General features: G+C 34.0%; 5 protein-coding genes across 6 annotated transcripts; 2 read left to right on the top strand and 3 right to left on the bottom strand.

Moving 5' to 3' along the window:
• Window positions 1-228: 228 nt before the first annotated feature.
• Window positions 229-8639, bottom strand: LOC117209486 (the record flags this gene model as incomplete). The annotated part of the gene is made up of 3 exons (XM_033451571.1): window positions 229-441; window positions 2875-2944; window positions 8535-8639. Coding segments are annotated over 3 exons (267 nt in total), but the record flags the coding sequence as incomplete, so codon positions are not given.
• On the top strand, window positions 5004-8503 carry LOC117209477 (pancreatic lipase-related protein 2-like). Of its 2 annotated transcripts, none has more exons than XM_033451562.1 (8): window positions 5004-5099; window positions 5571-5774; window positions 5851-6016; window positions 6570-6718; window positions 7129-7383; window positions 7696-7884; window positions 8029-8152; window positions 8364-8503. In XM_033451562.1, the coding sequence occupies exons 2-8, from the start codon at window positions 5753-5755 to the stop codon at window positions 8422-8424; spliced, it is 966 nt and encodes a 321-aa protein (XP_033307453.1). In that variant the 5' UTR covers window positions 5004-5099; window positions 5571-5752; the 3' UTR covers window positions 8425-8503. The 2 variants fall into 2 exon arrangements, with proteins under 2 accessions (XP_033307453.1, XP_033307452.1); XM_033451561.1 differs by having other exon boundaries at window positions 5062-5099; window positions 5461-5774.
• Window positions 8640-9672: 1033 nt separating the features above from the next.
• LOC117209648 (transcription initiation factor TFIID subunit 9-like) lies at window positions 9673-10882 on the top strand. Its single transcript, XM_033451895.1, has 3 exons — window positions 9673-9882; window positions 10019-10468; window positions 10680-10882. The coding sequence occupies exons 1-3, from the start codon at window positions 9744-9746 to the stop codon at window positions 10823-10825; spliced, it is 735 nt and encodes a 244-aa protein (XP_033307786.1). The 5' UTR covers window positions 9673-9743; the 3' UTR covers window positions 10826-10882.
• Window positions 10883-11187: 305 nt separating this feature from the next.
• On the bottom strand, window positions 11188-13001 carry LOC117209646 (cilia- and flagella-associated protein 20-like). Its single transcript, XM_033451894.1, has 4 exons — window positions 12647-13001; window positions 12280-12471; window positions 11929-12161; window positions 11188-11805 (listed from the first exon to the last, which is right to left on the bottom strand). Exons 1-4 carry the CDS (start codon window positions 12728-12730, stop codon window positions 11364-11366), a joined length of 951 nt encoding a protein of 316 aa, XP_033307785.1. The 5' UTR covers window positions 12731-13001; the 3' UTR covers window positions 11188-11363.
• LOC117209649 lies at window positions 12970-14815 on the bottom strand. The gene is made up of 3 exons (XM_033451896.1): window positions 14364-14815; window positions 13893-14117; window positions 12970-13287 (listed from the first exon to the last, which is right to left on the bottom strand). The coding sequence occupies exons 2-3, from the start codon at window positions 14102-14104 to the stop codon at window positions 13065-13067; spliced, it is 435 nt and encodes a 144-aa protein (XP_033307787.1). The 5' UTR covers window positions 14105-14117; window positions 14364-14815; the 3' UTR covers window positions 12970-13064.
• Window positions 14816-16156: the final 1341 nt, after the last annotated feature.

A 16156-nucleotide genomic window follows, 5' to 3' on the forward strand; every position in this document is an offset into this window, starting at 1 on the left:
TATATGTGTCCTTAGCACTCTAAGGGTTAAAGGAAACGCATCAACTCGCAAGAGTACACATTCAGATGGTGCGTTTAACACGTTTCCTTCCAGACCTGTCTTGAAATTCGGATTGTCAAAATTTGCACCGTCTGATTGACTTTCTGAGCTTGCAACATTTGCAATAACGTGATACAATAATCGCGATAAACTAACACCAGCAGTGCAACGTGATGTAATTTACGAGTAACGGTGCCTCTTCACGCGACATATGATAAATGTATGTAAAAGTTGTAGTCTTTTTTTCAAGTAATTACTTTTAATTGATACAGTTTCCTGTCTTTTTCTGCAACTGTCTGAAACGACAGCTTTATGATCGATTAGTGTCGATAACCTCGCGAAACAACAGCGAGGGCGATGACGACAACGTTGGGTTGCACGTGGCTCTAATCGCTGACTTTTATGTCCATTTTCGAAATACGAAAAAGTTCCAGTGTCATTTCGTCACAACGGAATTCGAAATTTGCCAGAAAGCTATATAACATGTACGAATAATACAATTTTTTACTTATTTCTCCGAAATTTTAGGTAAATAAGTATAATAAATTATCAGTTAAGTAGTTAGTTTTTTTCTGAAACTGCGTAAAGTGCAGAAGAAACAAATGATGTAATAAAAACGTTGTTTTCGGTTTAGAAGCTAAGCGACTTGAGAGAAGACGCTATTTATATTACATTTAGCCATTCCTCCATAACTTTGACAGCTCAATGTATAATTAATCTTCTGAGGATAAATTAAGCGACGATCAAGCGGGTAAAGAAACAAAAATATCATTTTCAATTTAAATATAACCTTTCGGTTGTAGCAATTTTTCAATTCCCGATGAGACTCTGATAAACTAATATCGAACTGATTAAAGTAAAATCATTCTTCTCTAAAGGAAGAAAATAATCGTGCAAGGCAGAGATTACACCTTAATACAATAATTCTTTTAGATTTGAATTTAATTAAACGCAAACTTCATTCGCTAATCCGCCTGTGATCACTCGGAAACAGCGTGCTCGTTTCGCTCCATCTGAATTTTGATCAAGAATAGCACACTGTTTCAATAACAATATCAATAACTTTATAAATACTCACTGGAAATGAAAGAAATACACGACAGCAACAACCTACTGGTTCGCAATTGAAACAGAAACTCCGACACAGCTGTGACTCGATCAAACCATCAGAGGCTAACCAAAAATACCTTGATTCGTCTCAAAGATTGTTAAACAAAGAGCTTAATAATATAAATGGCTTATATTGTAACACTGTCCTATGTTACGTAACGTAACAGCGTTTTGACAAAATTAGCCGATCGTCTATTAGGTCGTCAGAAATGTTTCTTTCGTTTTATAAGGAAAAAATAATGGATAGGCAACATTTTCCGTTTTATATTATTTTATCGGATTACGTATGATCCATTTTCTTCTATCAAAATAAAGATCACAACGTTCGACAGATTAGGTTTCATGTTTGTATAAATATGCGTTGTAAAAGACGTGTCTGTAAAAGAAAGACACTTTCCGGACAACCTAATACGTAATTTTCACAAATACCAACTTTATTTTTGTTCTTTATTCTACTTTATTGTTTCCTTTAATGATGGACGTTTTTACGATTGTTTTGATCGTTCGATAAACTATATATAAAAATCGTTAAACAATCGCTATAGGAAAAAGGGATGTGTCACTATTGGAAATGTTCTTATTTATTGAAATACTGGAAATTCTACCTTCTTTCGCAAGTATTACAAATCCTATTGATAAAAGCATCTTGAGCTCGTACAAGTAATTTAACCCTCTCTTCAAGTACCTGTTCTTGAACAATACTGGGCACACGCACGGTTAATCTTTGTATATAAATAGAGCAACGACGATACGATAAACATACGTCAGACGATACGTCAACATCGAACGGTGATCACCTATGATAAGCTATCTATTAAAAACCTTCGCGAATCTTTTGATCTCGCAAGAACGACTTATCGTCTTAAAATCTCAAATAAAAAATAAGCAGGAAATCAACGACAGTGATCTTCTGCGCAGAAACTTCCGATCCGATAAAACTAAAAGCCCTCGTCAACTCGGAGCAATATTTAGATACGGTAGGATGCTGGTTATCGAGATAGTCAACAATGCGAGACAAAAAGAAACACAAATAATATGAATCAAGCTGATACATTTTACCGGGACGTTTAAAAATAAATCAGATTTTGACGCTTTTTTTTTCTCGAATAAACATGAAATGAAAAATCCACATTTTTTCCAATGTAGCCTTACTTTCTAGCAAGACTAAATAAAATAAGGCTACGTTATAAAAGTTCTGATTTTAAATGAGCAAGATATATTAGGTTGTCCGAAAAGTTTCTTTCGTTTCATAAGGTGATAATAGATGAACAACAATTTCTGTTTTATATTATTTTATCGAATTAAGTATGATCCATTTCGTTATATTTCTGTATAATTCAATAAAATAATATAAAAGAAAAAACATCGTGCGTCTATTATTTCCTTATAAAACGAAAGAAACTTTTCGGACAACCCAATAAAAGGAAGAATTTTGCAAAATGATGAAGTTACACGAAGGACTGGACTGCTAAAAATTTCAAAATACAAAATTCCTTTTCATTCGTAGATCATAACAGTTCGGAAAAATTCTAATAATCACTGTGAGAAACGCAACAAATATATATTTGAGTAATCGCTAGAGGGTATATGTGAAGACGCGCGAATGCGAGTTATGCGTAGAATATCAGACTCGCGGAAAAGACAGCGACAGTTAGCTGGTCACTTTGAGGAATTCGCATTCCGCGATGTCATATTGATTCCACTGACTTAAGTATTCTTTATTGGTACTCATCTGAACACTTAGAGGAATCCTATACCCGTGACCGAATATAATCCTTTGTAATTCGTAATGAACCTGAAAACATTGAATCTTGATATCTCGTATTCCTCATTTTATAAAAATATCACGTTATATTATATTTTAACAATTTAATATCTAGTTATTATATATATAGTATATAAATTTTTGTAGGAATACGAACGTAAATCATATTCTAACTTTTATTTTCCTATGTGTACCGATAGGATTAGACAAAAAGATAAATTTCAAAATATACAAAATAGTGTTTTCTTAAGAACAATACACGCACCAAATGTCAACTTGAATCGGCGCAAGTAAACAATTTGTATTTAGCACACATGTCGATTATTTATCCGCATCTGAAGTATAATTTGTAGGAAAAAAACATACGAAGTGTATAATTATGCGAAAAGGGAACTTGATAATAAATTTCAATGTCCTTAAAATTCTACTAAAAACAAGGGCCAAGTGTTAGCTTATATTCAAGTATAATCATTTTTACGCAATTACGTAAAAGTTATTACATAAAAATTAATAATTCAAAGGAATCTCCGTAATTTTTACAAACACATTCTTCCAACTAATCATTAATTCACCTTTCCGAAGAAAGAAAAAAGGGATCCTTTCGTTCATCGCTCACATAGTTTTCTTTTCCCATTTTCTTTTATCGTATTATGGAAACATATAAAAACATAGAATCTGAAGAACATTCGTCTCAATTACACTTATCGCTCTCAACGTATTTACCTAGAAAAAAAGCTACAGGCTTCTCAAGATATCGAGAATGATAATTCACATGATCTCGAAGAACGCGAATATTTCGAAGAATCGTCATCCTGTCATGTAATAGCGACGAGATTTATACATACGTGCATAAACATTTCCATCGATATTATCTGAAAAATCCAGTGTGATTTTTTACTCCAACGATAACGAGGTAGCACGAGACGAAATTATGTCGGAGACGAGTGAAACAACGTTGACAAATCGACGGGGCTAGTCCTGCACCTATCTCTTCGTCGCCAGTATTTGCGAAGGAGAATCTGGCAAATAAATGAGCCAAAATTATGCAAGAGTCTCTCTAGGAAAATATGGCATTGCTCGCAGCGAAAAATTGCGATCAAAAATAGCTGCAACCAGTCGACGAAAAAAACACTCTGAGACCCTTAGCGGATAACGTATATATTTGGGATTCTAATTATTATCCGAATATCAGGTACCTAACACGTGCCATGAAGCACGAATTTCCGAGGAAAATAAAGAAAAATACTTAACCATAATGGGAGCAAGGCTAAGACGATTTAATATTAGGTCAGTTCTGATAGAAATCTCGCATCGTTATTATAAATCCTACATGGCAAACATGAAAACAAACGCATCTCTTTCTAAAGGAGACGAGCTAACAATGATTTCGTGAGTCTAAAAAACGATAAACGCCCGACGATCGTTCGATGGTGTGCAATTTTTTATCTCCAAAGTTATTTAATCAACGAGTGGCCACGTCCAATATTTCAAGCCTAATGTAATCAACAAATGACGTGCGAAATCTATGGTGAAATAATTTCGAATAATCCCCTGTTTCGTCTTTCGAAACTTAAGATACTCTGGAGCATAAAACTTATTGGGAAAATAGTTACTTTATCACGAAATAAATTACTTCTAATGATAGTTTCGATGATAGTACGATCCATATTGATAATGCTGCAATAATTTCGAATCGATAACAATCTATGAAGAAACCGACGGACAGTCTGAATCGTCTAATCTGATCGTTTAATCACAAGCCACTGGTAAGATAATAACAACTATCGTAATTTTCTATAAAAACAACTAGAGTGAAAAGAAATGGTAAATTACGGTTTTCCACGGGTCTTACAATGTCCAAGGAGCGATTCTTGAAAATGTAAAAACACTTGTCCTGAAAAATTCGAAAAACAAATGAGTTCCATTATGATCCATAATGATGATTATTTAAAATTACAAACACCTGTCTACTAGGCATGTAGTTAATACTTATCGATTGTTCAAGGAACTTTAAAGAATTAAGAGCTATTTATGTATAACCAGAATTTCCATTATAATGAATTATTTACATTGTATGCTGTTCACGTTGTTTCACAGGTGGCCCCAAAAGCTCGAAAAGGAATATAAAGAAATGACACAAAATATAATACTTCATTGAGTAGTTTTCTTGACGAGCTTCTACCAGGTGAGCAAGAAAAGACTCAAGTAATTGATAGCTCCAATTAAAAAAAAAAAGAAAAAAAGACTAACTTTAGAGACGTCAGCGTTATATTGTTTCTCGCATTACTCGAAATTATTACGTGCTATTTAACTTGAAATTTAGATAAAAGTTTAAAAAGAAGCTTAACACTCTAAGTCAACAGATTTAAATTACATACTTTCAAAGTAACGAAATGAATTTCCTAAATACTCGCGAAGCGAATAGAAAAATTTTAATCAAACCTATTTTAAAGCATTGCCAAGTCAAAGATTCAAACTAGATATTAGAATTCAGCTTTTGTGGAATTAAAAGAAATTCTAATACATATAATATGTCTAAAGTATAGGTAAAACAAATGATTAAATGTCTTCGCACTTAACTGAACTTAACTTCGTACTTAAGACCGTGCTTTCGTTAAGAGTAGAAGATCCACGCTATTTTTCTAACTACTTGTAGTTGATTCGTGAGTGTGACTCGCTATTAATCCATCAATCGAGTATCAGTCACTTATCAACTGTATAATACTCGAGTGGATTACCATTGTTTCCCTTAAACCTATAAAAAGAAGCGGCAAAACGCGAAAGCCAAGAAGTCGGATTACTATATTGCGGTGTGCATAGTGAGCCACGACAACAGCAATGGCAACTGGAATAGCATTAAGTTCGTATCAGAATATTATTCGATCTAGACACGGACAAATCGAGTAACTGATTAATGAAAAACAATTTCCTTTCAGTTTATCCTGCGTTGCTGACGGTGTTAACGAAAAACAATTATACGATCTTTCCGGATGAAACAGGAGTGCCACATCTGATTAAAATCGATAACTCTCCACTAACTGAATTAGAACTCGCCATTTTAGGTATCAATGTGGAATCGATCAGTTTCAACCTTTACACACGGTTAGAATGATTTTTTGGTAACCTTTTTATTTATTGAAAATATCTTCTGTACGTTTATGTATATTCTTGCATATTTAAGTTTTCCACGAGTGCATAAAAATGCACGATCTAACTACGATTAGCTGAATAGCTACGATAAGCTGAAAAAGTATTTCAAATTATTTGATTAATCAGAAAAGTAATTTGTACTAAACTAATTATAATAAAGCTGATCTGTTCGCTATGAAAGATCACTATAATAATCGCCTGTCAGTCTACCTTTATGCACGAACTATAGAGAACTATAAAGAACCTCGCATGATATTGCAATCATTTTCAATCCATTACATTAAAAATGTCAAACATTAAAAAGAATCTTCAGTTTGAGCAAAATGTGCCTTATCGTTATTCATCAATTTCCCATTCTACGTTAAGACGTTACAGTTGCTCTTCGTTTGCTAAAATGAGAATAAGTCTGCAAGGTAAAAATTCTTTTTTGCAGAGAAGAAACAATTACAAGTAGGTCATACCGTGTTCGAGGAATTAACATTGAAAAATTTAATTTTTATTCTAGAGATAACCCTATGATTGGTGATGTGCTAAATCTAAACGACGTAGTCTCTGTACGAGAGAGTCATTGGAACCCGCACAGGGAAACCATCATAGTTACTCACGGTTGGAATGCCAATGGTCGATCTTCGTCATGTACACTCGTGCGCGATGGTAAATAAGTTTCGTCGGTGTAATAAATACACTGTGAGCTAAAATTCGTGATATAACTGAGGCCAGGGGAGATTCTGTGACTCGAAATAAGAATAAAAGATTTTAACAACGGAATCACGTTGGAAATTTCATTTTTTGATTTTCATCTTATTTCGAGACATAGAATCTTCCTGACTTTATCGAGTTGAACTTAATCAATATTTTACATTATAAGACAAATATATATTTACATTACGTACATTATAAGACGGACCAACGAAATAGATTTATAACAAAACACTTAGCAAATAAGAGCAGTAAAAAGTATCGAGTTCGTGGTGAATATCAAAGGGTGTGCTACAACTTATGAACGCTAATGGTTATATTTTCAATATTTCGATATTATGACAAACAATATTTCTTGTTTTCAGCTTTCCTTAATGTCTGGGATAGCAACGTCATTATCGTCGATTGGGGTAACATAGCGAAAAACCTGCTTTATTCCGTCGTTGCAAAAAGCGTACCACGCGTTGCTCTGCGTGTAGCTGATTTCGTGAATTTCCTACAAACTAGCGCTGGTTTACGAACGTCTAAATTGAAAATTGTTGGACACTCCCTGGGTGCTCATGTAGCAGGCTTAAGTGCACTAGAGATAGGAAGGTCGAGCCAAGTCGCGGAAGTTATCGGTGGGTAACGATATATTAGTAGAATGGTATTCTAAAGTTCTCCACGAAGATCGAGGGACGCAGTTTTTAATGTCACATAGGAAACAATAGAATAGATTGATCGAGATTGGCAAATGAAAGATAAACAGAAAGATAAGTGAAGTTTTCAAGTTTGAGGGATAAATTTTTAAAACATCGAAGATGTATTTAGATTAATTTAACTCGGAGAAAAGTAATTTTTAAATCTTTATACATTTTAATGCAAATTGATTTTATATCCGGCAATCATGATACAGTAAATTATACTAAATCCCTAAATATTTGCCATTATAGCACTCGACGCTGCCAAGCCAATGTTTGAACACAAAGGACCTGATGGAAGAGTTGATAAATTGGACGCGCGAAATGTTCAAGTTATTCACACATGCGCCGGATATTTAGGTCTGGATATCTCTGTTGGTACTTCCGATTTCTTTGCCAATGATGGAAGAAATCAACCAGGATGCGTCAATGACTTGATAGGTAAGGAACATACTATAGAGTCTCGAGTTACTAACAGATATCAGTTGAAAAGATGTTAATTGCGCATCTTGTGTATGTGTATGGGCGCGCACGCGTGCCTGCGCACGTATGTACAATATTAATAATAAATTTTATGAAACACAGGAGCTTGCGCACATTCACGCAGCTACGAATACTACAGTGAATCTGTTATGAATTCAAAAGGCTTCCTCGGTGTATCTCAGAATGGTGCAATGGCATACATGGGTGGTCCTACTCTTGACCCGAAGTGAGTTTTATTTTACTACTGTCATTAATTTATGATTGCAGAGCGTTACGCATTTCCGAGAAATATGAAGATACGCAAATGCATAGAATGCAGATAGCCAAAGTACAGTACTTATTATAATATTTAATAGGGAAACATTTTTGTTTGGGCCCTATTATTTTTAATATTAATTTGATTTTCTGATACTAATACATATCAATTTCTTTTACAGAGCTAAAGGAACCTACACATTCCAAACTAACTATCAGTATCCATATGCAGTTGGTGGATAAAGTTATTCTTCATATGAATATGTAACATATTTATTCAAATTGAGAAATAAATAGCAGATGATCGTATTAATCATCGAAATATGTGTAAACAAACTTTTATTTCGACTTACCGCAACCATATTTTCAATTGCTTGCATTGATCTGGATCCAAGAATGATCATGCCTATAGCAGAACCCTTAACCCATAATAATATCACTTTGATAAAGGCTGAATTTCAATTGTCCACGTGCGATCCTATAGTAGCCAGACTCAGTCCTAAACAGCTCCAATGACAGGCCATCTATACGAAAATCATTTCAGATTATAAATATACCATATCCTGCATAATATTATTTTATTCAACCCTATGTATATAACGTTAATTTTATGTCTTTAACTTTACCTTCTACATAATATTTGATACTTTAACTTTTAATAAACTATGATCAATAAGTTCAAGTTTACTATTCCCTGCTTTATCTTTTAATTTGTCATTTCATTGCTCAACACACATTTGCTTTACTGCTCAATTGATTCTATGACTACACTATATTTTTGCAGATCATTATACCTCATTCTGTGCTTCCTTCAACTGGCTAAGTAAGTAATCTGTAATTGCTGTCCCATGCTTTGCATGAATGAGCCCTAGCACACACAAGCCACTACTTTGGGAACAATCAGCTCCTGCACCAGTATCCCACAGCATGTAGGATTGCATTACAGCTAAGAATTCTTGTTCATGATGTTTGTCAACTATCCCTAAGGATGCTATTGCTGTTAATTTTGACCATATCTCTAAAATGTAAAACAAAATGAAATAGAAACTAAATATGATTATATTTGAAAATATAATTCGCATAAAATCAGTTGAATACGGCGAGGTATATTTACCTCAAAAATTGGTAGCTGATAATTCTATAATGCATACATGCATTCGCCCAAAATAACAAATATCAACTCACGAACCCAACAAATTTAACTGTAATATGATGAACTCTGTTTTAATGGCTGCCACACTAACTATACTAACTACGCTGACTACTGCACTAAAACTACAAATTTTTTCACGTCTTTTCATGTAATTACTTCATGATTTTCCAAAAAAAATATTTAATAGTAAAAATGATTACAGCAATGAATAATTAATATTAATTACGAAATTTGAAAATAGTAAATTTCTGATCTTGTAAAGTTTGAACTTTATAAATGGTAGCACTGCATTATATTGGCGTGTACTTCATAGTGTTTAGTCGAACTTTGACTTGAAAACACAAGATACATACAGTCGTGACTCCGAATTCTTGTAGAAAGTACGATTATAAGAGAAGTATTTCTTAAAATGGCGGAAAAAGCGAAAACTATGAGTCACGTAAAACATATTCCAAAAGATGCTCAAGTTATAATGTCAATTATGAAAGACATGGGAATAACAGATTACGATTCGAAGGTTATAAACCAATTGCTCGAATTTACGTATCGTACGTAATGTATTATATTTATAATTTATTTAAAGTAATGTAGATGAAACGAAGTATAAAATCGTGCATGATTTTGCATTTATGATTTTACATTTGGAAGTAAGCTATAAAGTTATTTTCGGTTTAAATTCCGCAGGTTATGTTACTTGTATATTAGACGACAGTAGAATTTACGCAAATCATGCTAAAAAGAAGTTTATCGATTTGGATGACGTTAGATTAGCAGTTAAGATGCAATTGGAACGTACGTTTACAAATCCACCCCCAAGAGACGTGTTACTAGATGTTGCTCGGACAAAAAACAATGTACCACTGCCATTTGTCAAATCAAACAGTGGTTTAAGATTACCACCTGACAGATTTTGCCTGAATGCAACAAATTATAAACTTAAGAATTCAACGAAGAAAATAGTTGGGAAACCACTGCATTCTTTGGTTGGAAATAACATTCAAAGTGGTCAGTCTAAGATCAAAGTGGAAAGTAATAAATCTGGCCTCTCCATAGTTAAAAGGCCGGGGACACTTGCGACAGTTGCCAGGACTCAAAGCATTTCAATGCCAAAACCTGTCCTGAAATTTTCAACAGGTAAATGATACAGGAAAGTAAAGAATATATAACAGGAACTAATTTGTTAATTACATCGTATCACAGATCCCTTCCGGACCTTGCATTCCCAAACATCTATTCCCTCTATCCATATTTCATTAATACGTAAGATACAAAATTGTGTATGTAATAATAATATTTGCTACTATATTTTTCATTTTTTATTTATATTAATTGTTTAAATTTATAGCCACAACTGGAGGAGCTACCGTAAAGGCACAAGTAGCCAAGCCAAAAATACAGATTTCTTCGGGACAAACAATGCCGCCTATCAAAGTAGAGATCGAGGATTCTATGAAAAGGAAAAGAGAAGATGACGATTATGACGTTTCATAGTAATAAAGGACGCGGATAAATTATTTTATATTTTTTGTTTGCATCGTTTCAATCAGTGTATATAATATCTATCATTACACATTATACTATATCTATCATTTCACATAATGCTTTAATTGAATTTTATCTTTTTGAAATTTGTATAAGAATTCCAATGAAACCGTATATTTTTTATTGGAAGACACTGTACAAATGTGTACATAGCGAATTCAACAAATTCACATTCTACTTGGATATATTTGTTATAAATCATCATATTTTGTATACTATATTTCCCCTAAACTTTTTCCAAACGAAAATTAAAAGAATAATGGAGATATTTTTTGTTCAGTAAATGGAGTAAATTTTGTTCAGTCATTGTAAAATATTTCCATGGAACAATAAAAGATAATAAAGAGAAAAGTGGGATAATTGTCTAAATAAATTAATGGAATTTCTCAAATTCCAACTTAGAAGGTAGTTTATTTGAATGTTATTTTAAGCCTCGCAAATATACGCATCTTATTCATCGTATTTACACAAAGTCGACGGCTGTTCACTATGGAACTCCGTATTCTTCATCTTCATCGCCTTCATCTTGTTCTACATCAGTTTCGTCTTCTGTGGCATATCCAGGAGTTGTTGGAGCAGGTGCAGGTTCGTCACCTTCGTCTTCGTCTTCGTAATCACCTACATCTGCTGGTTCTACTTCATCCTCGTCTTCTTCTTCCTCATCCTCTTCCCCCATTTCATCTGGCCTTCGCACGTCTTCCACAGGAACAATCTCTTCTTCGGCCAATTCATCTTCCGTTGGCTCTTCTTCAGGCTCTTCTGCTTCTTCTGGTATTTCACCCGCTTCGAAAGGTGGTGGTTCTTCGGTTTCAATCTTTTCCGGCTCTTCTCTTTTTTCTTTCGCCACATCCTTTTCCCGCACGCACTTCACTCGCTGAAGTGGCTTGAAGAGTTTAAAATCTTCGGGTAATTCATCTTCCGAATAAAGTCTGTTTGGTAAAACATATTTTATCATTCTATAAACTCGATGCAAGAAAAGTTTCTTTAAAAAAGGTAGCTATTAATTTCATGCGTTTCATACCAATAATGCAAAAAACAGAACAATTTCCTACCTGTCCGCAAAATAGATACGTCGAACCCTGCAGTTTGCGTGGATCTGTATGCGTGTAGTTTCGACATAATTTGTCCCGTACGCTCTCCGCGTAAAGTCCGCGAGATTAAATTGAATTTGATTCCAACCACCGGATAGGCCGATCGGCATCGACGTGCAGAATGGTCGAACTCGCGTGGTGCTTTGAAAATTACTCATGCGAAACCTTCTGTGCATATCCTTGTCGTCGAGTATCTGTCGAATCAGAAATGAAATATACTTCTTTTCTACATTCATTGTAGTTTTACGAAATGCCATTGCTGCTATTGAAAAAAATATAATCATTAAAGAGCTTTCCCCGTGAGACATTTACTGTTATTTCGAACGTGAAGTACTTCTTCATGTTCTTGATAATCATGATGAGAAACGGAAGTTTAATGCCAAGAACTTTCTTGGGACCACATGGGCAGAAGATGTACGTTGTTGTGACGTTGGTTCCGGCTATTTCCAGAGCTAGAGATTTCACTTCGTCGTCTGTTACTCTTCGAATGTATCCATTTTTCACCTGTTCGAGACGATTGATATTCGGAGCAAACAGATTAAATGCAATGGAATGTATCTTACTAACTTGAAGAGATACAATATTTGGAGAAATTTAATGGCGATAAATCTGACAGTGAAACTATTTCTATTAATCTCACAAAATAGAGTTTATGTTTTCTTTATATTGATGAACTTACGTGCATGTCCCATAACTCTAGCGGACGTGATCCGCAGCTGTACAAAACAGACATAAGTCCATGCTGATACTTGTTACGAAACATCCTACGTTTCTGCTCTCATCGAATTAATAAAAATAATCAAAAGGAAAATGTATTATAATACTTTCATGTTATCATTATCCCAAGAAAACGTCACGTTTAACCATTTAATACACATAAAGTAAGAGAATTTCTTTGTTTCCCTCCTAGTCGAATCGAATTTGTTTTCTCTTCTGATTTCGCGTGAAAGCTTCGAGAGTCTGTTTACCTTTTTGTTAAAGGAAGAAAATAGACTCGCCCACTTTATTCAATGTATCAATGCAAATTTTATTCGATCGCACATGTCGATACATATCGTACACAATGAAAGTTGGGAGCACAATGAGATGCTGTTTCGTTATGTGTCACGAAGAAGCTCGTTGATGTGACGTCTTTCGTTCACGGTTAGCAAATCGGGGACAATCAATGTCTTCGGTGGCATCCCGACGCTGAATACACGGTCGATCCTGACGCTATCGATGGCGAACAACTGCATCATCGCAAAGTGCATGATATCGCGGTTCAGCTGACGCTTGATCTGCTTCTTGGTCCTCTGTACACGTCGTCGGCAGACCACGTAACTTGTAACAGATTAAACATTTTGTCGAAAAACGACTTTTTAAATATTCAAATATCGAGGAGATATTAAAATGTTTTGAAGTATTTTATAATGTAAGATTCTGTGAATATTTACGATATTGACACATTCACTGTTATTAGCGTCGTGTCGTCTTAATTATCTATGATAAAATTTAGTTGTTGGATGTTCAACGATAATTACGGCCATAATCGTTAAATGTTTGATACGCGTATCAACAGAAAATATTTAGAAAAATAGGTAAACAACGAGATTAACAAATATCATCAATAAAACTAAGAATATCTAGGATGAAAGGATATTAAAGAGTAAGGAGAGCATTTCAGTCTTGAAATAGGATGCTACCTACGTTGAATCGTTGAGAATATAAAGAAAAGATAAAAATTTATATCGAAGTATCATAACAGCAAAGTGAGAAAACTAAATTTGCTTTTAATATTTTTGAAACTATTCTATATTGAATGTAATATATAAAGTTTTACCAAAGGACAGAAGAAATTGTTAAAAAACTATCCAATTTAATTTCAAGTGAAAGTATAATCTAGTAGAAATAACGATATTTATTTTCACGAATGAAATAATCCTTACTAAGGTAGATTTTTTAGAGTAGTATAACTTGGATGTATCGAGACATCGCTTCTGTACAATTCCGGATATAATTTCATATGTTTCGTGAGATATCTCCTAGCACGTGGTTTCGCTGTAGAAATATCTTCCTTCGTTTCGGTCGTAAGCTCTTCTTTATCATGATCCAGGTCATCTTCCGTATCCACGATTTTCTCTCCTTCCTGGCTAGTCATCGTGATACATAAACTACGAATTCACAGAAAAATATCGACTCTTTTTTTTATAAATCATTTACCTATGAATCATTTATGAATGAAACCCAACCAATTCTCATTTTCCGATTTCAATTCAATGGTCGAAAAATTCATAAAAACAGTATAAACAATTGCACAAGTCAATGATTTTCCAAGGTGTTTAGAATAATTAATATATTTAATTGTTTGTTCAAGTGTACTTTATCGAACGGAAATATCACAGAAAACGATTACTCACGCAGGATAAAGCTAAAATTTGAAATTAAATGGTCGAAAGAAGGGAACGTGATGATCGCCATAAACGCGCAGCTCGAACTGGAGAATTTTTCGATGGTCGATTCGACGAGTCTGACTGGTCTCTCCGTTGATCCGACGAAAGTTGGCCGATCTGCAACGAAGTGAGCCCCTGTGCCTCGTACGGATATCGATTTGGTTTCCAGGTAAATCAATAGAGATTCGGTTCATTCTTATTCCAATGCGTTTGCCTGTGTACACGTCGGACCACCAAACTTCCCACACAGAACCATTAATCTATTCCAATTAGCCGGCTGCGAGAAGATTATGCGGTAATCTCAGGAATTTGCGAGCCAGATAAAGTTACGCCGCGACGAAGCTCACGAACGATCTATGACTCGCGTTCCATTTGTACGTTGCACGATAGTTCGCGAAGATACCTGTTTAGAGAATTAAATTAAATCTTTTCAGCAACGGAAGTGGCAGGTGTGCTAGTTCCTGTTTGTTGTATTTATATTATGTAACACACTGATGTACTGAATTTGCTGTTTGGGACGAATCTGTAGAGTGGTAATTACGCGATCCTTGAGACGAACATTATCAAGCACAGGATTAATTGAATTATGTTTATTATACTTTTCCATGATGACATTGTATTTGAGGCAAGTACCTACTACAGAGACGATAAGAATCTGGTTTTGCATTCAATAAGAAGTTACTTATGCAGCAACTTGATATGATTCCTCTATTTGCATATGTATAATCTACATTCAACTTTAAATTGATTTCTTAATATTTATTTATATTTACAAAGAACTGAGAAATTTATTTTTATAAAATAACAAGAAAGGATAAATGTCATTTTACTTTAACAGGGATGCACGCTTCAGCGAATATATAAAGAAACTTTTGTAGGAAAAGTTTGTTACGATGTTGAAAAATATGTAAAATACACAGTTTCTGATAAGATGTAAGTACAAAAGGGAGGAAAGAAGATCTCTTGAATGTATCATAAAGAATTAGAGAACTTTTTCGTTTACGATAGTGAAATATACATAATTATAAGCATCAAATAACACATAATGAGAATAACAAAATGACGATACAGTAATGTATATTTAATTTATCAATTTTTGTAATTTTTAATTGATTACGCTTTTTACACGCAGAATGAAACGACAGCGGCAAGGAATTTACATAATTGCGTTTCGAGTTATGCATACAATTAAATTAAACGCGTGTTGCGACGACAATGCGTATTTACGAATGTGAAGAATACTCATAAAAATTTCTTTAGTACTTTTTTCTGCTACGTACTTCACTAACGAGAATAGTACATATAATTTTTATTAAAAAAATATAGTTTATCATATACTTAAGATAAGAAAATTTAACAAAAGGTATTAACCTTTTTGTGATCATACTTAAGATGGGAAAATATACTTAAGATAAGAAAATTTAAGGTATTAAGGTATTAAGGTAAGGAAAAGGTATTAACCTTTTTGTGATCATTAATCAGAATCATTCGCATTGTTGGAAATTTCTTAATCCGTGAGATTTATCTTATCTTAATCGTTCGAAAAAGTTTAATAACGTGAGTATAATCACCGTGACAGCCATCGTGTTAACAAGTTCGTTTCTCGATTATATCACAATTTTCAGACTAACCTGCGTATAGAATCAAATTTCTGAATCACCAGTAGCCAGTCGCCGCCATATCCTGAAAACAGACAAGAATTTTAATTAACGTGCATCGTACATAGTCCATTGAAACTGCGGTAAGAGCTTCATCGCGTG

This window comes from Bombus bifarius, unplaced genomic scaffold (genome assembly GCF_011952205.1).
Source record: "Bombus bifarius isolate JDL3187 unplaced genomic scaffold, Bbif_JDL3187 scf7180000008178, whole genome shotgun sequence".
NCBI lineage: Eukaryota > Metazoa > Arthropoda > Insecta > Hymenoptera > Apidae > Bombus > Bombus bifarius.